General features: G+C 41.7%; 1 protein-coding gene across 1 annotated transcript; it reads right to left on the reverse strand.

The window, feature by feature from the left end:
- Nucleotides 1-13,237: 13,237 nt before the first annotated feature.
- LOC113822341 (uncharacterized) lies at nt 13,238-17,095 on the reverse strand. Its single transcript, XM_070116118.1, has one exon. It carries the CDS (start codon nt 17,093-17,095, stop codon nt 13,238-13,240), a length of 3,858 nt encoding a protein of 1,285 aa, XP_069972219.1.
- Nucleotides 17,096-25,000: the final 7,905 nt, after the last annotated feature.

Genomic DNA, 25,000 nt, shown 5'->3' on the forward strand with positions numbered 1-25,000 from the left:
GAGGATGAAACGTGCATTTGGTAAGGCCTGTGTAGGCAGCAGTGGGGAAGTGTAACCCAAGTTATCATTGAATAAATAGTGTTTGTGTCTACAAGCCGGAGAGAAAACCGGTCGGAGGGAGACCGAACGATCAAGGGATGATGTTGATGTATGAGACAGAAATTCTTTTAAAACCTTTCGAAAGGTTTCGCATCTTAAGGGGACCTTCTGATGATTTTTCGGCGATTTTCGCCCCTCTTGCCGAAATTGACTTTAATGCATTTTCAAGGAGTTTCTAGGCCCCCGGTTCTCCCCTGAAAATTTCAAGGCCGGACCGTTTTTTTAGGTGGTAGCAGCGATTTTCGATGTCGACCGAAATATTATTTTTTTGATGTTACCTTAGAAAATCGGCAATTGTGACGCAATGATTAGAGATAATAAAAATATGAGGTTATTTTCTGAAAGCTTACCAAATTTCACATAAAATGAGACCAACCTTCTTTTTTCGGAATAATTTAAAAAATCCGGCAAGCGTCCAAAAAACGACAATGAAGAAATTTTCCATATAAATAACTAAACATGATATGTTTTTCATATGGTGTATTTTCTTTTCTTTATGTTTTCATCATACATAGTTACTTTGATCTATGAGCAAAACATTTCGAAAATGCAAACCTCCCCCCCCCCCACCCATGGGGGGTAGTTTTGCCAAATATTCAGGATCACCACCAAAATTGTATGGAATATTTATTAGGCTAAGACAAACCTCAGGTTAAAATTTTATTCAAATCTGTTAATAACTTTTCGAGTTAGAAAAAAAAATTCCTGGATCCAAACCATGGTCCGCATCACCAAACTGCAATAGGCGTCCATGTTAGGTTTAAACTCACCTTTGGTTAAAATCTCGGTAATTTTCTATATTATGCCTCCCAACCCCCGCCGAGGAAACGAAACCTCCACCATGTATTCACGGCAGGATAGAGCGCACACGAACTAGATGCGGTGCCGATAACCTACAATAACCTAGGATTTTTAAGGTACTAACCTGATTGATTAATGCCACTAATTAGTAGGGAGGGTGCTCCTTTGCCACAGAATGTTAAGGAGGCAGGGTGCGTCCGGCAGGAGGTCCTAGGCCGGAGGATACAGCTTTCTCCCGACGGAGGAGGCCGTGGCGGAAGCACATATCTAGCATTTTTTCCTGGCTAGTTGCAATTTCGCGCAGGAAATCCGTCTCCGAATACGAGCACCCTCCACACTCGGCCATCGCGGCGGCTATGACTGCCTTCTGAACGCGACGGTTATTTCGGTTAGGAATACGAATGTCGTTATTCCAGAGGAAGGGAAAATCGACCTTGAGGCCATCGGTGTAACATCGAAAGAGGCGCAAAACCCGCCTACGAGGGCGGGCCACCCTGTTCATCCTGATTTTACTACAATCGTCTATATACATTGCTGACTATGCCAAGGTTAATATGCTGATTCAGTGGGAAACTTACAAGGTAATTGTAATATTACGCCCGCCGGTCCGACATCGACGATGATTGTGTAACGCTCTAGCCTGCCGGGAATACGTGGTGGAGGTTTTGTTTACTCGGCGGGGGTTGGGGGGCGGCAACCCCCCGAAAGGGGGGTCGCAGGGGGCACAGCCCCCTGCAATGGTTATTTTCACTGTGCGTTATATTATTAGTGTTACTTCTTGTAAAAGTGGTCAATGTAAGATAAGGTAAAAATTTTCTTACATTGACCACTTTTACAAGAAGTACAGGCAAAAACTGCAAAAACGCTCTCGATCAAGTTGCAGATATTTTATTTTTCTACAAAATGAGCCATATGTTAATTTTGGACATATGGTGTGCCCGGAATCCTTTGACCCACCCCTAAAGGTGGAGTTCTGAGATATCGGCATTTTATGTTTCTTCATCTTTCCAAGGCTATCTTGATATCAACAAAACAAGGCATAAGATTAATCTTCCTACACCATAATCCTCTATCATCTACCTGCATTCCGAAGTCTTGCGGACATTGCCAGCACGTAACGGTTTCTCTAAATATTACGTATAGTGCGGAGTGGTGGCAGTGATTTGGGGGTCTATAGGCCTACATTGACAATTTTAAAAATTTCTCAAAAATCCAAAAAAAATCATACAGCCATTCTGATTTCACGTTAATAGAACTATCTTTCTACTTTTATATGCAGAAGCCATTTTTGAGAAGTTGACCTTACTTTTTTCTTGGTGAATATTTTCCGAAGGTGACTATTTTAACACCCTAATAGGAGATTTTGAAAACATATGTCACTTTTACAAGAACCACGTGAAAATATTGCAAATCCTCATGGCAGTATGTAATAGAACTATTATTCAGCTACAAAATGAGCCATAATACTTTAAAATCGGACCGAATATACGTGTGCTATGCGTAAAAATATGACGGACCTAAAAATCGCGATCTTATTCCTTTTTATTATGTTTACATTTTATATGACAAATCATGTACAGAATACTTGTATTTGATATAATTATCTATCATTTACCTATTATTGATGTTCTAATAGAGTTTTACAACGATAATATTTGTCGAAAGAATAACTTTTCTCCAGTCGGACGGGTACCAAACGTATACTTTTCCCCGTGTGGCCGGGCCGTCCTGGACCATGAAAATCGTCTTTTTAAATCTGTGGAATAACTCTACGGGGTCACGTAGCCAAATTTCACTAGTGCTGCAGGGCGAGAGCCTGCTGCAGATGCACCGAGCTTCGTCCCATCCTGCTTCAGGTGTGGGAAGACAGGTGTCACTGCCTGGCACTGGGGGTGCACAGCCCTCCCTGCTCTGGCACCTCCCCCCCCCTCCTGTGGCCGCAGCACCGACCGCGAGTGCCCAGCGCGGCCCTCCCTGCCCTGGCCCCTCCCCCCCACCCCCTGTGGCCCCGGCACCGACCGCGAGTGACCAGCGCGGCCCTCCTAACCCAACCCGCGGCCAGCGTGCCGGGGGAGTGCCCAGCCGTGCCGTGTGTGACGTCACCAGCCGCAGAGACTTCCCGGGGCTGTCGGCGAGTGGGGATGCAGAGGTAGCCGAACTACGCGACACGGTTGCGTTGTTGAAGGAGCAGGTTGACAAGATGATGCTAATCATCACAGAGCTCAAGACCGCGACCCCCCTCCCCCCCCAGGCGCCCGCCGAGGCGCCCTCGGGCAGGGATGACCGCAGGCCTGGCCGGGGAATCCCCCGCAAAACCATGTGGAAGAAGTGACGTCACGCCAGCTGACCATAGTGACATAAATGTGCAGGAGCTTTTAAAGGAAATCAAAGCTCTGAGACAAGAAAACAATAACTTGAGACAGAACAAGGAAAAAATGAACAGTGACTGTCATTGCCGAGATACTAGTGCTGCTATTAGTGTTAAAGAAACGAGCGAGCAGATACGATGTCATGACATCAGTGCTGATAACCAGAGTGGGCGTGTCAGCGCTGACAGCAGCGACGAACACTACCACGATCCCTGCGGCACCGAGTTAGACGAGGAGTCCAGTGACGTCACCAGCCCACCAGGTACACCCGGCACAACAACCGAGGGGACTGTGCTAAGAAGTGGGACAAAGCTAAGACCTAATATTTGACATGGTTAAAAGTACTTTTAAGCTTAGGACAATCATCTGTAATAGAATGTACATTATTCATGAAGTTATATGTTTCTTATGTGAACCTAAATTCCGTAATATCAATGGATATAAGCGCATGAAGTACAGATTACATAATAATACACTACTCACATATGGATAGACACACAATTAAATTCATATCATGGAATATGCGTAGTATTAAACCTAGGCTGAGTGACCTAGAGTTTTATATTCGTAAATATAATATTGATGTGATTTGCGTGCAAGAACCTTTTGCTGCTGCTGCTAAAATGAAAATTGCACCTTCAATTAAGGGATATCATTCTTATGTGAATACAGCCATGACTGGATTGTTGACATATGTGAAGGTAACATTGCCACATAAATTAGTTAAAAAATCCGAGAACACTGATGTTCAATTTCATCATTTAAAAATTCAGACTGCCTCTGGGTATTTTTCACTATATAATATATATGCCAGATCGTCAAAATTTCTGGCTGTTTCTTTACCCAATTTTCACAACCAAGGCACGTTATGCATGGGCGACCTTAATGCAAGGCACCCACACTTTGGAGACAGCCAGCGTAATAGTAATGGGGAAGAATTCAAACATTTCATTAATAGTAGATCACTAACAGTATATGACACAGAAATAGAAATTCATTTGGGAGGTGGCAGGTTAGATTATGTATTTGGCAAAAATCTAGTTCATGGTAATGTCTGTACTTCACTGGTACGAGAATTAGTTAGTGACCACTTTGCAATCCGGTCTGTTCACGAAAACTCTCGAAGAAAAAGAGCCCCCAAGCCCCCCATGCTCCGAGGTGGATCAATGACCCAATTCTAGCCAAGGAACATCAACGAGTTCAGGAGCTTGCCAATTGCTATAAAGACAACAAGACGTCAGACAATCTTATTCAGTTTCTTAAAGCCAATAAAGAATTCAGAGAACTAAAAACTGAGATTCGTAGTAAACACTGGGAACAATTTTTGCAAAGCATCAATAGTCAAACTTCCATGGCTGATGTATGGAAAAAGATTAATAAGCTGACAGGTAAAGCTCCCACAACACCGCAGTTTCACAGCCCACAAGAACAGGCTAATATGCTACTGGAGCAGTGGGCTGAAAACTCTCAGCTGAGCTCACTTCCACAAGGGATAAAAGACCATCTCGACAAGTCAAAAATAGATAGGAAATTCAATATAGCAGTAGCCTGTGCTGCTATTGACCCATCCGACTTTGCCGAAATAACCGAGTGGGAACTGAGAAATGCCCTTGTGAAAGGCAAGGCAACAGCCCCTGGCGAGGATGGCTTTACTTACAGTGTTTTTCGCCTCATTGCGCAGGTGCCAGGCAACCCACTCTTACACCTGTATAGACTCAGCCTATCACAAGGAATCCTCCCAAGCTCCTGGACTAAAAGTTTAATCATCCCTATACCCAAATCCAACACTGACAAATACAGACCAATTTCCTTGACCTCCTGTCTGTGCAAAGTACTTGAGAGAATAATTCTGAACAGACTCATGTACCGTATACATGCTAAGTTATCCCCCAGACTGTATGGATTTCTCCCAGGACGTAGCAGTCAGCATTGTTTTGCAGAATACTTAACAAACTCAATACCAGGCATGCAAACCGTATTTCTTGATCTTCAATCTGCCTTTGATATTGCAAACAGAGAAATGATCCTTGAGCAACTAGCTAGCTTTGGTATTCAGGGAAAACTGTTAACATGGATTCAAATGTATCTATCCAATCGATCGGCTCAGGTTTTCTTCAGGGGTGTTAAGAGTACTCATGCAAAAGTGTTTGAACTCGGCACACCTCAGGGAGGCGTACTTAGTCCCATGCTATTTAACATCCTAATGCATAGATTACTAGGCGATATACCACTTGAGGGCAGTGACTCCATTATTTGCTATGCCGATGATATTTGCATTAAATCCTCATCCGAGGAGAGAATGCAACAGATCCTTGATGTGCTTTCAGCAAGGGCTACAGAGTGTGGCTTGATAATATCGACTGAAAAAACCAAGGCACTTAACCCTAAAACAATCCCTCTGCCAAGGTTTCACATCAATGACGTTGAGCTAGATCTCTGTCACCAATACAAATATCTCGGGGTGGCTGTTAATGATGCAGAGTTCATACAAAACCTGAAGAAAAGGCTGTGGGAACGTCTGAAGCCACTTAGGACACTTGTCGGCAAAGACCATGGTATTAATGTCAATATTGCTAGACTCTTTTACCTGTCATACATACGGTCGGTCATAGATTATCATGCATTGCACCTAGTATTATACAAGGAATCAGAGTTGGCTAGTTTAGAAATTGTACAAAATGAGGCCATGAGGCTTATTCTCGGCGCCCCTAAGACAACGAGAATTGTGAATATGAGATCAGAACTTAATTTGCCGTCTGTCTATGAAAGAATATTATACATAAACACCACATTTAGCGTCAAAGCAATAAGAGAACCCCTCTATTGTACAGAGTTCCAAAGACAACTAAAACATAGAATAGTGGAGCTAACTTTGAATGGCAACATCGATTCAAATTCAAATCCATGGCAACAAGTAACATGTAAGCACTTGTCTCAGCTGAACATATCCATAACTAAGACCCTACATGGACGTTCTGCTCCACCGTGGAAAATGTCGGACCTAAGTGTATTTTATACGACTGCCCCCCAAAAAGACAGTGTCCCCCCTGCTGTACTTAAGCAGTATGCTTTAGCAATTATCAATGAGCACCTTGATGCTATGCCCAATGCGTATGAATGCTACACTGATGGATCCTTGCAGTCTGGGAGTAGAGCAGGATGCGCTTTTGTCGTATATAAAAACAATATTTTGCAGCACCAGGATTGTAGGCGGGTTCATGACTGGGCTAGCACTACGCAAACTGAGTTGGCAGGAATGCTCATAGCCACCGAATTTCTATTAAGTCAAGGCTCAGGAGTCACAGAGTGCTCTCCAGGCATTGAACACACTAGACAAAGGTGCAGGAAATATTGCAAATGACATAAGGATAAATGTGTATCGTGCAAAAGAACGAGGCCATGATATACGTTTTGTGTGGATACCATCGCATGTTGGAATCCCCAGGCATGATCATGCTGACCGCCTAGCAAAATCAGCATGTGACAAGCAAAGTGTTGATATAGATCTTGGAGTACCTCTTGCTAGGATTTTACACATAATTAAAACTTCCTTCAAAGAGGACTTGTCTGACTTGATTAATTCTCAACGGCCTGAAAGCTGTAGCATAAAGCACTATGACAGGTTTATGCAAGATGTTTTCATCTATGGTTTATACAAAACAAGAACAAGACAGTGTGATATTGTGACCGCAAGAATCAGGCTGGGATATAGATTGTACTGGCAGGTCAGTACAGCCTGTAATGTTGAAGAAACGAAGTGTAAATTATGCAATGAAGAATATAAGCGACCACTTGTACATTATATCTCAGAGTGCCATGTAATACAGCCTTTCAGACCACCTAGCATGAGGTATGGAGAACTATGTAACTACTTCATATCATCTGATGTCTTGGAAGATATAATTATGTTATATCCTAAATTTGGAATGAAGTATCACATGACCACATATCAAATGTTACATTGCCTTTCCACGCCCAAGCCGTATGCCGGCTTGACAGATGAGTAGATAAATTACTGATCGTTCTTTTCCTTTAAATGATATATTTTACACCGTAATAATTTTATGATATAGATTTATTCTGTAATACTATTATATAATGCTTTGACCATGTACCAAATGTACTACAGCTTGCCCATGCCTGTGCAGTTAGCCAGGGTGGTAAATAAAGGACTAAACTAAAAAGACCCCTTGGAAAGACGAAAAACGATTACATGGCGATGTGAATGTATGTATATAAGGTATATGAGCACATATAGATAATTTTCGTGTACCCTATGACCTTTTGTTTATTTATATTGTTACTTCCGTTTGTTTCTTTGTTTGTTTGTTGATCGTTTATTTGTTATTTTTTTGTTTGTTAGTTTGTGTTTTCCAATATTTCTAAAAGTTATGAACACATTTTAACGAGATTTTGGTAATTTTCTATATTACGTCCGCATAACCGATATCGACGATTTTCGTATCGTTGGGTTCCTCTCACTCTCCACATTGCAAATATATAGGTTCTATTGTGCGGAAACCCCCCCGTTAGCGACAAACTTGGCCCCGATAGCAGGGGAGGGCATGAAAGGTTCCAGGGAAAATGCGGGGTTAAATAACACTAATAATATAACGCACAGTGAAAATAACCATGGTTATTCACATAATTTTTCATTGCAGGGGGCTGTGACCCCTGTGACCCCCCTTCCAACCCCCGCCGAGTAAACAAAACCTCCACCACGTATTCCCGGCAGGCTATAGCGTTACACAATCATCGTCGATGTCGGACCGGCGGGCGTAATATTACAATTACCTCATAAGATTCCCACTAAATCAGCATATTAACCTTGGCATAGTCAGCATTGTATATAGACGATTGTAGTAAAATCAGGATGAACAGCGTGGCCCGCCCTCGTAGGCGGGTTTTGCGCCTCTTTCGATGTTACACCGATGGCCTCAAGGTCGATTTTCCCTTCCTCTGGAATAACGACATTCGTATTCCTAACCGAAATAACCGTCGCGTTCAGAAGGCAGTCATAGCCGCCGCGATGGCCGAGTGTGGAGGGTGCTCGTATTCGGAGACGGATTTCCTGCGCGAAATTGCAACTAGCCAGGAAAAAATGCTAGAGATGTGCTTCCGCCACGGCCTCCTCCGTCGGGAGAAAGCTGTATCCTCCGGCCTAGGACCTCCTGCCGGACGCACCCTGCCTCCTTAACATTCTGTGGCAAAGGAGCACCCTCCCTACTAATTAGTGGCATTAATCAATCAGGTTAGTACCTTAAAAATCCTAGGTTATTGTAGGTTATCGGCACCGCATCTAGTTCGTGTGCGCTCTATCCTGCCGTGAATACGTGGTGGAGGTTTCGTTTCCTCGGCGGGGGTTGGGAGGCATAATATAGAAAATTACCGAGATTTTAACCAAAGGTGAGTTTAAACCTAACATGGACGCCTATTGCAGTTTGGTGATGCGGACCATGGCTTGGATCCAGGATTTTTTTTTCTAACTCGAAAAGTTATTAACAGATTTGAATAAAATTTTAACCTGAGGTTTGTCTTAGCCTAATAAATATTCCATACAATTTTGGTGGTGATCCTGAATATTTGGCAAAACTACCCCCCATGGGTGGGGGGGGGGGAGGTTTGCATTTTCGAAATGTTTTGCTCATAGATCAAAGTAACTATGTATGATGAAAACATAAAGAAAAGAAAATACACCATATGATAAACATATCATGTTTAGTTATATGGAAAATTTCTTCATTATCGTTTTTTGGACGCTTGCCGGATTTTTTAAATTATTCCGAAAAAAGAAGGTTGGTCTCATTTTATGTGAAATTTGATAAGCTTTCAGAAAATAACCTCATATTTTTATTATCTCTAATCATTGCGTCACAATTGCCGATTTTCTAAGGTAACATCAAAAAATAATATTTCGGTCGACATCGAAAATCGCTGCTACCACCTAAAAAATAACGGTCGGGCCTTGAAATTTTCAGGGGAGAACCGGGGGCCTAGAAACTCCTTGAAAATGCATTAAAGTCAATTTCGGCAAGAGGGGCGAAAATCGCCGAAAAATCACCAGAAGGTCCCCTTAAGATGCGAAACCTTTCGAAAGGTTTCGCCAGGTGAAAAATTTCCCCTGCGTGGGACTGCATTAGTCACCCCTGTGCCCGTTTTCTGTTGCCCACTTTTAATTGTTTTAATTACCACCTGTTAATTTTTACTAGTTCTTTTTTTTTGTTTGATATATTTATTTTGTGTTTTAAGATTCTCGTTTTATCCTTGAGCCCTAATTTCAGTTTTGTAGTGAATTAACTTATTTCGCGGTGTCAGTGACATGACACGTCATTTTCTGCCAAGTCATTTTTTAAAAGTTTTATTTTAACTCTCCTGTCATTAGTTTTAAATACTTATCTTGTCGTTTTATATTATTCCCTTGTATTTTTATTTATTACTGGAGTCTTTCTGGTCTTTATGTATGTTTTAGTTTGATTTTCATTGATGTACGTATATTTTTCTTATTTGGTATTCTTATGGTGTTTTAGTTTGTTTTTATGTGTATGTTTTAGTATCTTATGTTTTATCATGTATTCTGATTAAATTGGATTTTATTTGTAATTTTTTCTGGAAATGATTCGTTTTTTTGTGACGTCACTAGTCTATGACTGCCCGCGCCCCATGACAATAAACAGTGTCAACTGGAATTTTGTGTGTTTTGGATTACCCTCTTCTCTGCTGAACATCACCAAAGGTTGTACCAGCCCATTCCTGTTACTTGCCTAGGTTTTATTTATGCTGGACGTTAATGTGTGTGAATCAATAAGGCATTGGTTACTTAAATATTACGTTTCCCAAGTATACCAGTAGTCAGTAACTGTCATGTTGTCACGTTCCACATGTTTTTTCCATTGCTGAGCCTCTTCAAGGAAGTATTCCATTCACTGCTAAGTTCATTTGATTTTATTTATCTCTTTTGATGAAGGTTTCAGTGAGTTTTATGTTGTTTTAATCCAATGCCCATTATTTTATTGTATCGTACTTCTTTTACGTGTCCTTTATCTGTGTTTTACGTCTTTCACTTCTGCTTTTACTATTTTATTTCTTTTACTTCTGTTTTTACTGTTTTATTGCTTTTACTTCTGCTTTTACTGTTTTATTGCTTTTACTTCTGTTTTTAGTCTTTCATTTCTTACTGAATCTTTTCTTTTACGATTTCAGTTACGTTTTAGTATTATTTTTAACTAATACTTACCTGTTTTCGTTTTTATTTCTGCTTTATTCAATCTTAGACATATTTATACATGAAGGAAAATAACACGAAATATGAAAAATTTATTAATCATTATCATTAGTAATTCTATTATTCCTAGTATCATTATTGTTATCATTACAGCTGTTGTGATTTATATTGTTAAAATCATTTTTATTATTATTACTTATCATTATTTTTTATTATCATTACTATTGTTGCTGCTATTTCTATCAATATTATCAGTGTTATTATCATTATTAATATTTATTATTATTATTATTATTATTATTATTATTATTATATTATTGTTATTATTACTATTGCTATTATAATTATTCTCATAATTATTATTTTAGTGCATATTTTACAAATACTGTTATTATTAATTTTATTGTTATTAAAATTCCTTTTCATCATTATTCTTCATTAGCATTATCATTACCGTTACTGTTATTGTTATCATTATTATTTTTACTATTACTGTTATCATCCCTATTATTTCTAATACTATTATCATTATTTATCTTATCATCATTGTTTTTTTTCATTATCTCTATTTCTATTTGTATTATCATTATTCCTATTTTCATTATTATCATTATTCCTATTTTCATTATCATTATCATATATTGTTATAACTTTTATTATCATCATTATTATAATTCTCGTTATTGTTACTCATTGGAGCCTTGTACATATGCGAAGGAAAAGAACAAGAAAAGACAAGAAAACCTCATGTAGTTATTCTCCGCCGGGAATCGAACCCGGGTCTACGGATTCAGAGACCGTCGTCCTAACCGTTGCACCACAGAGGATTTCTTAATGAGAAGAGCATGAATGACTAATACTATTTACAAGTACTGATTCTATGGATTAGATTACAATGGGTCATCTTTTTCTTCTCGTTTTCTTGCATCATTACTTTTTTATAATTTCATTTGTATTATCATTATGAACATCATCATATTGATATTGTTATCTTTTTCATCATCATCACTGTAACTATGATTATCACTATTATTACTATTGCTAGCAATTCATATTATCACAACTACTATTTTATTGTGATTTCTATTAACACTTTTTATGATTATTCTTATTATCATTGATGTTATTATTAATCATCATTATTGTTATCGCCATTTTTGTTGTTATTTTTGTTATAATTAGTATATTCATCATTATCACCAATGTCATAATATTATTGATAACATTAATTTCAGTATGATCATGATCTTTATTTTATCATGATTATTTTTACCATTATGATTATCATTATCATCTCTATCATTATTTTATCATTTTCATCTTTATCTTCAATATCATTATTTCCATCATCGTTATCATTATCAATATCATAATTATTATTCTCATCATTTCTTTATATCATTATTATTAACATGCTGTTTTTGTCCTTCTTAGTTTTCTTTTCATTATCAATATCATTATCATTATCTTTATTATCATTGTTATAATTTTTATAGTTATTATCATCAATACACTTATTATCCTTATCATTATCATTATTAATGCTTTTATAATTATTATTCCTACCATCATTATCATTCCTATTTTTACTATCCTTATCATGTATCATTACTGCTATTACTTTAACCCTTTCCCTGATACGTGCATCATTCGGCGACTGCACTGAGGGCTTCCGAGCGGATACGTGCGTTGATGTTCGCACGTAACAAAGCTATAAAACCTCGCTCATCTACTGGATTGCAGCCTGGCTCTGAGTGGACAAAGCCCTTGTTGTAGGGCACGATACCATTTTGTAAATATTCATCAATGTATTTCAAAAAATATTAGAAAAACTCACATATTGAACACACACACACATATATATGTGTGTGTGTGTGTGTGTGTGTGTGTGTGTGTGTGTGTGTGTGTGTGTGTGTGTGTGTGTGTGTGTGTGTGTGTGTGTATATATATATATATATATATATATATATATATATATATATATATATATATATATACATATTTATATATATATATATATATATATATATATATACATATATATACATATATGTATATATACATATATATATATATATATATATATATATATATATATATATATATATATGTATATGTATGTATATATATGTATATATATATATATATATATATATATATATATATATATATATATATATATATATATATATATATATATATATATATATATATATATATATATATATATATATGTATATATGTATGTATGTATGTATGTATGTATGTATATATATATATATATATATATATATATATATATATATATATATATATATATATATACATACTGTTACACAACGGTTAAAATAAACAATGCTGTTGATTCCTATTTTACTGAAGATCTAAGATAACAAGGTTTTTAACTCCAAGAATGACATCAAAGTAATAGAACAGAATCCAGGGCCTTGTAGTAAGAAACTAACGAACAGATAAATGCATAACCTAGGAACATAGAAATATTTTACACACATGCAATAGGATATTTCATAAAAAATACACCACTAAACAGATTCAAACACTTATCCTAACCAGACCTATATATATCTGAGAACACATAAAACTTATACTTAAGTACTGGGATTCCTTGAATCTAGAAATAAGGTGATGATAAACACAAAAAGGGGGAAAGAACAAAGAGACGCTGTCGCCTGAGAGAGAGCGCGTGGAAGAGTGAATGTGTCAACGCCTCTCATTGGCTGAGAGCCTACAGACATCCAGGTGGCCTCTCCCTATTGGCTGTAAGGAAAAATGCGCGCGAACTGTCAGAATCACTGTAGACAACCACATCATCTATATAAGTTACACAGCCTTTGATTCCTGCAGTAATAGTGTTAATCAATCTCTGAAAAGTGGCAGGAGCATTTTTCATACCATAGGGCATCACTTTACACTTATAAGTTTGACCCAAAGTAACAAAACATGAAATGTCCTGAGCTCGGTCAGTCAAAGGAACTTGCCAATATCCCTTTAGTAGATCAAACTTGCTAATGTAATTAGAACTTCCCACTTTGTCGATGCACTCATCCACCCTTGGTAACGGATATGTGCCTGTCTTAGTCAGAGCACTGACTTTCCTAAAATCAATACAAAATCGATATCCCCCATCAGACTTGGGCACTAGAGTCACAGGTGAACACCACTCACTTTGGCAAGCTTCAATTAGTCCATGTTCTAACATATAATTCAATTCTTGTTGAAGAGGGGCAAGACGATTTGGATTTACACGGTAAGGCGCCTGCTTCACTGGTGCAGCATCCCCCACATTCACATCATGCACTGCTAATGTTGTAAGTCCTGGTGTGTCCCGGAATACATCCTGATACCGAGACAAGAGTGAGACAAATTCTTCTCTCCGCTCTGCTGTTAGGTGGGTGAGCTTATCTGATACCTTGGTCCAGGCGTTAGTGTTCTTCTCCCAGGTCCCAGTCATCTCCAATGTCGGCGGGCAAGCATTATCTTCATCTTCTGTGGGTGTTAGAGCTACTGCACACACTGGAGCATCTGGTGAATCCCTCTGGTAGTATGGTTTTAACATATTTATGTGACATAGTCGACTGGATTTTCTCCTATCTGGGGTGGAAACAACATAATTAACATCACTCAGCTTCTGCTTTACCAAATATGGACCACTAAATTTTGCCTGTAAGGGTTGACCATGTATGGGAAGCAGAACCAACACCTGATCACCTGGCTGGAACACCCTCATTCTCGCTTTCTTATCGTACCATTTCTTCATTTTCTTTTGGGAAGAAACCAAATTATCTCTAGCAATTTTCCAACTACGGTTCAGCTTCTCTTTAAAGTCACTAACATAAGATAAAAGTCCTACATTCTCATCCATACCAAGCCACTCTTCTTTTAATAATTTTAATGGTCCTCTCACCTCGTGGGTGAACATTAACTCAAATGGAGAAAACCCCAAGGATTCATTTGGTGTTTCTCTAGTAGCAAAAAGCAAGAAAGGCAAGCCTTTATCCCAATCCTTGTGACTTTCTGTACAAAATTTTGTAATCATACTTTTAAGAGTTTGATGATAACGTTCTATGGCACCTTGACTCTGAGGATGGTAAGCAGTGGAAGTGATCTGCTCAACACCTAGTTCCCGGAGGGACTGTCTGAAAACTTTGGACATAAAATTTGATCCCTGGTCAGACTGCACTTCTTTAGGTAAGCCAAACCTTGTGAAGAACTGTAATAACTCTCTTACTACTGTTTTAGCTGAGGTATTTTTGAGAGGAACAGCCTCAGGATATCTAGTAGCCATATCCATGATAGTAAGAATATAAGAATATCCTGTTGCAGTTTTAGGTAAAGGGCCAACAATATCAATAACCACTCTGGAGAATGGAGCATCAAAGGGGGGAATGGGTATTAATGGAGCAATATCAGGAGGTTGATTAGGCTTACCGACCATTTGGCATGTGTGGCATGTCCTGCAATAACGGGAAACATCTTTGCGAATTGTAGGCCAATAAAAGTTACGCCAAATCCGGTCTAAGGTCTTTCTTACCCCCAAATGTCCTGCAAAGGTAGAATCATGAGCAAGTTTCATTATATCATACCTATAAACATTTGGAACTACTACCTGGTGTACTGTCACCCACTCACTGTCAGTTGCTGGGGACGAATGTCGAACTGACAGTTCATCACACTCATTTTCAGCCATAGCAGCTTCAGCTAAGTCTTGCAACTCAGGGTCAGCTTGCTGCAATTCAATTAATCCTTTAGACATATCAGTTTGATTAACTAGTGCTACTCTATTTACAGAGTCAATGGTGGCAAAAAAGGTATCAGCCAAGTTAACAGCATCAGTATCAGCAGTAGTGACAGGATTGATTACATTCCCAGTCTGAGGTACTTTAATATTGGTTGACATGGACCTTGTTACAGCATAGGCAGGGAACACATGGGGTACTTCCTCAACTAATTGCTTAGTTTCTTCCACAGCTACAGGTTTCTCAGATAATAACGGGACAGGGTTCACCTTCTTGCCCGCTATATCATTTCCCAACAGGAAATGAACACCATGCATAGGCAATTGATCCACCAGGCCTACACACACAAAACCCTCAAAGAATTCACACTCAAGGTACACTCTCACAGGGGTAACAGAGATGGATCCTCCAACTCCATGAACAACTAGTTTCTCTGGGCTTTCAAAATCAACCAAACCTTTTAACATGAGAGATTTTAAAGCACCAGTATCCCGTAAAATCTGAACAGATTTCTTTTCCCCACCCTCAAGTGAGACAGTACCTTCGTGCATAAAACTATCATACGATCCAGTGAAAGCCCCATCACCACTGTTTACATCCAACTTTCTTAAAGAAGCTTTATTTTCATTTCTGGGGAAAACAGTTACAGGTGAAAACTTTTTGGATAAACTTACTTTAGTGGAAACTAAGGCTACTGATTTAGCCTTAATTTCTCGTGACTTCTTCCAACACTCTCTCTCCCAATGGCCAGTCTTCCCACAGTAATTACAAATCTTACATTTCTTCCCTTGTACAAAATCATGTGGCTTGGACATCTTTCCATGGTCCACTGCATCATCTGGAAGAGCAAACTTACAGTGAGAAGCTGCTACAACATCTCTCTTATTCTGAAAACCCGGAAGTTTATTAGTATAGGTCTTATGTGTCAATACATACTCATCAGCCATAATGGCAACAACAGCTATATTATCTACACCTCGTTCAGATAAGTATAGAGAAACTTCTTTAGGAACACATCTGGCAAATTCCTCTAATAACATTAGTTCCTTTAATTTAACAAAGTCTGACTTTACCTCTTTTGAACGAAGCCACTGATTAAACAAATCTTCTTTAACTCTGGCAAATTCTACATAAGTCTGGTTAGCTAGTTTGAAAGTGTTTCTATATTTGAGCCTATATGCCTCTGGCACAAGTTCATACGACTTCAGAATAGTATTTTTCACAATATCATAATCTCCACATTGAATGTTTGATAAAGATGCATACACACTTTGAGCCTTACCCTTCAAAACACTTTGCAACAATATTGGCCAATACTCTTTGGGCCAACTTAAACTCTGTGCAACCTTTTCAAACATCACAAAGTACTTGGTGACATCCCGCTCACAAAAAGGTGGAACAAGTCTTACCTGTCTTGCCACATCAAAGGAATGAATAGAGACAGGATTGCTCTCCAGCTGTTTTATTCTAAACTCATGATTAAGCTTCATCTCTTCCCGGCGCAAATCAAGTTTGGCCTGCTCCAGACGGATCTTTTCTAATTCTAAGAGCACACAAGGGTCTTTAAAATTGCTTGAGCCTTCACTTGTAACTTCATGTGAAGCTGAAAAGTCATGAACATGGTCAATTTCGTCAGGGAAATTCCCTGGAAAAGGATCCTCTATACCAAACAATTTCCTGTTAATCAAGTTAACTAATGGGAATCTATTTACATCTGAAGGAAACTCCAGTTCAAGAAATTTAGTAACTATTTTTAGTTCATGCTTCCCTAACGATTCAACTTTCTCAACAGATGGTTCTGATGAAAGAAAATTCTTAACATCCTCTTCACTAATGATTGATGCCATGTTTACAAAGATGGGTAAAGATAACTGGCATAAATGATGCAGTTTCCTAATACATTATACGGCACCTGGATCCTGGCAAGGTCGCCAATTTTGTTACACAACGGTTAAAATAAACAATGCTGTTGATTCCTATTTTACTGAAGATCTAAGATAACAAGGTTTTTAACTCCATGAATGACATCAAAGTAATAGAACAGAATCCAGGGCCTTGTAGTAAGAAACTAACGAACAGATAAATGCATAACCTAGGAACATAGAAATATTTTACACACATGCAATAGGATATTTCATAAAAAATACACCACTAAACAGATTCAAACACTTATCCTAACCAGACCTATATATATCTGAGAACACATAAAACTTATACTTAAGTACTGGGATTCCTTGAATCTAGAAATAAGGTGATGATAAACACAAAAAGGGGGAAAGAACAAAGAGACGCTGTCGCCTGAGAGAGAGCGCGTGGAAGAGTGAATGTGTCAACTCCTCTCATTGGCTGAGAGCCTACAGACATCCAGGTGGCCTCTCCCTATTGGCTGTAAGGAAAAATGCGCGCGAACTGTCAGAATCCCTAACATGGCACTGGCTTTAACAATACATACATACATATATATATATATATATATATATATATATATATATATATATATATATATATATATATATATATATATATATATATATATATATATATATATATATATATATATACCATTATCATTACTATTATCATCATAATTATTATTAATATTGTTACTACGAAGGTGTGAAAAACTACTGCTATTGGATTGTGACAGCTGTCTCCTGTGCTAGCGTCCAGTGGATGGGTATCTCTTATTTTGGTATGAAATGGATAGTTGTAATTCACCTTAACATCAGGATATCATGTTTACATTTCATTTACTCCACTCCCATGAAAAAATGACCGATTTTCTTTTGTATTGATACTATTTGATATATTGCGCTATTAATAATTTGATGATTTTTAAAACGAGTATTTTTTTAACATTTTGCAAAATGTTAAAAAACTCTTGTAAAAAAATAATTTTATAGCTTCTTACAAAATTTGTATATTGATTTATATTTGCCTTTGAAAACGTACTGCGGTTGGGTAAAAACTATTACGTGAACTGAAAATTATAAGAAATTCACGATAAAAACAAGAATTCGTCTAAGAGGAATTCGAATGAACAATAACTACGAAATTGTTGCTTATCGCTGACACGGAATGTTCACTGAAACTACTTTAGAGATGATTGTAGTATTGAATAATAATAATAATAATAATAATAATAATAATAATAATAAAAACGCTCCAGAGATGAAAGCTGATTTCCACTGATGTTCAGAATTAAGTAAGAAATTTATTGTATCACTGCTGGATATTTTGGAGAAAATATCTGTTTCTGAAAGAGTAAAAGGATATAGAACTACTGGCTTCATATCAAAGTTCGGGATTGCACATATTCACATTTGATAGCGGCTAATGATCTTTTACAGTCTGATTAATTTTCGGTTTCCATTAATGCTTATATCCTTTTTTTCTTTTCAAGTAAGGATTTTTCTCTCTTGTGTATTTTTGTGTATGTGTTTGTATTTATGTGTGTTCGTGTGGGCTATGTGCAACTCATGCTGTTAATTTTTTTTCCTATTTCAGTGTAGGACGTCAAAAGAAGATATATTTCTTTGTAAAATATACGTACATCCCAGTGTAATTGCATATGTGTACATAAATGTATCCCTGAAATCCTATCTCCATTCATGTATGTGTAAATATGTCTATAAATTCGTGTGTGATGTAAAATCGAACAGAAAATGTATAGGAAAAAAACGAAGAAACACTAAGAATATTGAAGAGGAACAAGACAACTAGAAAAATAAAGTAAGGTGTGAAAAAGACAAAAAGTGAAAGTAGAAAACGCGTCAGATATGCGAAAAAAAAATCGGATAAAAAATGAAGAGAAACGTCACAATAATACAATATAATAAAATAAAATAAAGGAGAGTAGAAAATGCGCCAAAATGCGATAAATATGCGAAAGAAGAAAAGTGAAAAAAGAAACGTGAACATGAGAGTAAGCGAACATGGAAAATGCGTCAAAATTGCGACAAAAATGTGAATTAAGAACAAAGTGCGAGAGAAATTAAACAACAGTTTGCTAACAAAATAAAATAAGGCGAAGGAAAAGGACAAAAAAAGCATGCGTCTAAACTTGTGATATAAAATAGAAAAAAAACGATGTGATAAAACATGATAAAGGAGAAATGGCGTTAAAAAGTAATATTTTAAAAAGAACGAAGTAAGAGCATAATAGTAATAAAAACAAAAGCTATGCGTTTATTTATGTTCATGTAAATATTTTTATGTGTGCGTGTATATATATATATATATATATATATATATATATATATATATATATATATATATATATATATATATATATATATATATATATATATATATATATATATATATATATATATATATATATATATATATATATATATATATATATATATATATATATATATATATATATATATATATATATATATATATATATATATATATATATAGTGTGTGTGTGTGTGTGCGCGCGCGCGCGCGCGCGCGCGTGTGTGTGTGTGTGTGTGTGTGTGTGTATATATATATATATATATATATATATATATATATATATATATATATATATATATATATATATACATATATACATATATATATACATAGATATGCATATATATATATATATATATATATATATATATATATATATATATATATATATATATATATATATATATATATATATATATATATATATATATATATATATATATATATATATATATATATATATATATATATATATATATGTTGCCTCACGGTCGTGCCTTATAAATGCAGTCTCCTATCCTCCCCTCCCTTCTTTTGCATTCCTGTCCCTCCCACCTACCCAACCCCTTCCTTCCTTCCATTACCCCCCCCCCCCCTCTGCTAAACTAACCACTTTGGTCAATTAGTCGCTCGTCTTCATGCGTTACCTTATTAGATAGCCTTTTCGGTCTTCTCTTCGGCCTTCCTCTTCTCTTCGGCCTTCCTCTTTTTATGTATATGTATTTTATATGGTGTTTGCTTGTGCATGGGTCTATGTTCATTCGGCCTTCCTCTTCTTCTTTTCGGCCTTCCTCTTCTCTCTTCGTCCCTCTTCTTCTTTTCTTCGGCCTTCCTCTTCTTCTCTTCGGCCTTCCTCTTCTTCTCTTCGGCCTTCCTCTTCTTCTCTTCGGCCCATCCCCTCATCAATCTGCCTTCCTCTTCTCTTCGGCCCTCCTCTTCTTTTCTTCGGCCTTCCTCTTCTTCTCTTCGGCCTTCCTCTTCTCTTCGTCCCTCCCCCTAATCATTCTAGCCTTAAACCATCTGCCCTTATTGTCTTTCCATTAGAATGTCCTTGGAATGTAGTCGCTCATTACCCGCGTATTCCCTAGCGACTACGACGAATTCTCAGGCTCGAGGGCGACTTCCTGGGTCTCCTTCTCGTGCTCTTCGGCGACTTCCTGGGTCTCCTTCTCGGGCTCTTCGGCGACTTCCTGGGTCTCCTCCTCCTTCCTCTTCTTCTCTTCGGCCTTCCTCTTCTTCTTCTCTTCGGCCTTCCTCTTCTCTTCGACCCTCCTCTTCTCTTCGGCCTTCCTCTTCTTCTCTTCGTCCCTCCCCGTCATAATTCTAGCCTTAAACCATCTGCCCTTATTGTCTTTCCATTAGAATGTCCTTGGAATGTAGTCGCTCATTTCCCGCGTGTTCCCTAGCGACTACGATGAATTCTCGGACTCGAAGGCGACTTCCTGGGTCTCCTTCTCGGGCTCTTCGGCGACTTCCTTGGTCTCCTTCTCAGGCTCTTCGGCGACTTCCTGGGTCTCCTTCTCGGGCTCCTGGGCGACTTCCTGGGTCTCCTTCTCGGGCTCCTGGGCGACTTCCTGGATCTCCTTCTCGGGCTCGAAGGTGACTTCCTGGGTCTCCTTCTCGGGCTCTTCGGCGACTTCCTGGGTCTCCTTCTCGGGCTCTTCGGCGACTTCCTGGGTCTCCTTCTCGGGTTCCTCCTCCTGGGCGACCTCCGTGGCTCCTTCCAGTTCGGGCTCCTCCTGGGTCATAACTATGAAGCTGATGTTGCACGTAGTCATTTCACTTTTACTGCACCAGATACTTAAGTCTCTAAGCTCAGATAGATGGTACTGTTCGGGCTCCTCCTCCTGGGAGGCCTCCGTGGCTCCTTCCACCAGTTCGGGCTCCTCCTCCTGGGCGACCTCCGTGGCTCCTTCCACCAGTTCGGGCTCCTCCTCCTGGGCGACCTCCGTGGCTCCTTCCACCAATTCAGGCTCCTCCTCCTGGGCGACCTCCGTGGCTCCTTCCAGATCGGGCTCCTCCTGGGCGACCTCCGTGGCTCCTTCCACCAGTTCGGGCTCCTCCTCCTGGGCGACCTCCGTGGCTCCTTCCACCAGTTCGGGCTCCTCCTCCTGGGCGACCTCCGTGGCTCCTTCCACCAGTTCGGGCTCCTCCTCCTGGGCGACCTCCGTGGCTCCTTCCACCAGTTCGGGCTCCTCCTCCTGGGCGACCTCCGTGGCTCCTTCCACCAGTTCGGGCTCCTCCTCCTGGGCGACCTCCGTGGCTCCTTCCACCAGTTCGGGCTCCTCCTCCTGGGCGACCTCCGTGGCTCCTTCCACCAGTTCGGGCTCCTCCTCCTGGGCGACCTCCGTGGCTCCTTCCACCAGTTCGGGCTCCTCCTCCTGGGCGACCTCCGTGGCTCCTTCCAGATCGGGCTCCTCCTGTGCGACCTCCGTGGCTCCTTCCAGTTCGGGCTCCTCCTGGGCGACCTCCGTGGCTCCTCCCACCAGTTCGGGCTCCTCCTCCTGGGCGACCTCCGTGGCTCCTTCCACCATTTCGGGCTCCTCCTCCTAGGCGACCTCCGTGGCTCCTTCCACCAGTTCGGGCTCCTCCTCCTGGGCGACCTCCGTGGCTCCTTCCACCAGTTCGGGCTCCTCCTCCTGGGCGACCTCCGTGGCTCCTTCCAGTTCGGGCTCCTCCTCCTGGATGGCCTCCGTGGCTCCTTCCAGTTCGGGCTCCTCCTCCTGGGCGACCTCCGTGGCTTCCACCAGTTCGGGCTCCTCCTCCTGGGCGACCTCCGTGGCTCCTTCCACCAGTTCGGGCTCCTCCTCCTGGGCGACTTCCGTGGCTCCTTCCACCAGTTCGGGCTCCTCCTCCTGGGCGACCTCCGTGGCTCCTTCCACCAGTTCGGGCTCCTCCTCCTGGGCGACCTCCGTGGCTCCTTCCACCAGTTCGGGCTCCTCCTCCTGGGCGACCTCCGTGGCCCCTTCCAGTTCGGGCTCCTCCTCCTGGGCGACCTCCGTGGCTCCTTCCAGTTCGGACTCCTCCTCCTGGGCGACCTCCGTGGCTCCTTCCAGTTCGGACTCCTCCTCCTGGGCGACCTCCGTGGCTCCTTCCAGTTCGGACTCCTCCTCCTGGGCGACCTCCGTGGCTCCTTCCAGTTCGGACTCCTCCTCCTGGGCGACCTCCGTGGCTCCTTCCACCAGTTCGGGCTCCTCCTCCTGGGCGACCTCCGTGGCTCCTTCCACCAGTTCGGGCTCCTCCTCCTGGGCGACCTCCGTGGCTCCTTCCACCAGTTCGGGCTCCTCCTCCTGGGCGACCTCCGTGGCTCCTTCCACCAGTTCGGGCTCCTCCTCCTGGGCGACCTCCGTGGCTCCTTCCACCAGTTCGGGCTCCTCCTCCTGGGCGACCTCCGTGGCTCCTTCCACCAGTTCGGGCTCCTCCTCCTGGGCGACCTCCGTGGCTCCTTCCACCAGTTCGGGCTCCTCCTCCTGGGCGACCTCCGTGGCTCCTTCCACCAGTTCGGGCTCCTCCTCCTGGGCGACCTCCGTGGCTCCTTCCACCAGTTCGGGCTCCTCCTCCTGGGCGACCTCCGTGGCTCCTTCCACCAGTTCGGGCTCCTCCTCCTGGGCGACCTCCGTGGCTCCTTCCACCAGTTCGGGCTCCTCCTCCTGGGCGACCTCCGTGGCTCCTTCCACCAGTTCGGGCTCCTCCTCCTGGGCGACCTCCGTGGCTCCTTCCACCAGTTCGGGCTCCTCCTCCTGGGCGACCTCCGTGGCTCCTTCCACCAGTTCGGGCTCCTCCTCCTGGGCGACCTCCGTGGCTCCTTCCACCAGTTCGGGCTCCTCCTCCTGGGCGACCTCCGTGGCTCCTTCCACCAGTTCGGGCTCCTCCTCCTGGGCGACCTCCGTGGCTCCTTCCAGTTCGGGCTCCTCCTCCTGGATGGCCTCCGTGGCTCCTTCCAGTTCGGGCTCCTCCTCCTGGGCGACCTCCGTGGCTTCCACCAGTTCGGGCTCCTCCTCCTGGGCGACCTCCGTGGCTCCTTCCACCAGTTCGGGCTCCTCCTCCTGGGCGACTTCCGTGGCTCCTTCCACCAGTTCGGGCTCCTCCTCCTGGGCGACCTCCGTGGCTCCTTCCACCAGTTCGGGCTCCTCCTCCTGGGCGACCTCCGTGGCTCCTTCCACCAGTTCGGGCTCCTCCTCCTGGGCGACCTCCGTGGCTCCTTCCAGTTCGGGCTCCTCCTCCTGGGCGACCTCCGTGGCTCCTTCCAGTTCGGGCTCCTCCTCCTGGGCGACCTCCGTGGCTCCTTCCACCAGTACGGGCTCCTCCTCCTGGGCGACCTCCGTGGCTCCTTCCACCAGTTCGGGCTCCTCCTCCTGGGCGACCTCCGTGGCTCCTTCCAGTTCGGGCTCCTCCTCCTGGGCGACCTCCGTGGCTCCTTCCACCAGTTCGGGCTCCTCCTCCTGGGCGACCTCCGTGGCTCCTTCCAGTTCGGGCTCCTCCTCCTGGGCGACCTCCGTGGCTCCTTCCACCAGTTCGGGCTCCTCCTCCTGGGCGACCTCCGTGGCTCCTTCCAGTTCGGGCTCCTCCTCCTGGGCAACCGTGGCTCCTTCCAGTTCGGACTCCTCCTGGGCGACCTCCGTGGCTCCTTCCAGTTCGGGCTCCTCCTGGGTTATAACTATGAAGCTGATGTTGCACGTAGTCAGTTCACTTTTACTGCACCAGATACTAAAGTCTCTAAGCTCTGATAGACGGTACTGTGTGGCGAACTCCGTGGCTCCTTCCAGTTCGGACTCCTCCTGGGCGACCTCCGTGGCTCCTTCCAGTTCGGACTCCTCCTGGGCGACCTCCGTGGCTCCTTCCAGTTCGGACTCCTCCTGGGCGACCTCCGTGGCTCCTTCCAGTTCGGACTCCTCCTGGGCGACCTCCGTGGCTCCTTCCAGTTCGAGCTCCTCCTGGGCGACTACCTCTGTGGCTTCCGCTCTCACGACGATACTGATTTCGCAAATCTGTTTGGTGTCTTCTGTAGTGCATTAGACACTTGCCTCTGCTACCTCAGCCACGTACAGATATGTGAAGACACGTATTTCAGCGGAGAGGAGGGATCGGTCCAGACTTTCTGGGTTGAGGAATGGTGGTGGCAATGTCAGGGTCATGTTCACACTGAAAACTCTGTCAGGTCCATGTGGCACATGCCTTGTCTCAGACAGAATCGAATTGATGCCTACCTATAGATGAGTCATTATAAGGCTATGAGGGGGCAGATAATGTTTCCTAGGAAGGGTGTAGGAGAAACTCGAAAGAAAATCACCGAAAACTTGTGTCGCGTTTAGAATAAGCAGCATAGCGTACATATATTTTATTATCCTCAGCATAGTAATTATATCCAGATAGCGCACCACGTTGATTTTGGTAAACAGGTTCTACGCTATGTACACATACATAAACATATGCACACACCCGTCATCTCTCTCTCTCTCTCTCTCTCTCTCTCTCTCTCTCTCTCTCTCTCTCTCTCTCTCTCT

This window comes from Penaeus vannamei, chromosome 3 (assembly GCF_042767895.1).
Source record: "Penaeus vannamei isolate JL-2024 chromosome 3, ASM4276789v1, whole genome shotgun sequence".
Lineage (NCBI taxonomy): Eukaryota > Metazoa > Arthropoda > Malacostraca > Decapoda > Penaeidae > Penaeus > Penaeus vannamei.

Bases quoted from the DNA above. Each gene is read 5' to 3' on its own strand.
- LOC113822341 (XM_070116118.1), bottom strand. From the start codon at position 17,095: ATGGCATCAATCATTAGTGAAGAGGATGTTAAGAATTTTCTTTCATCA.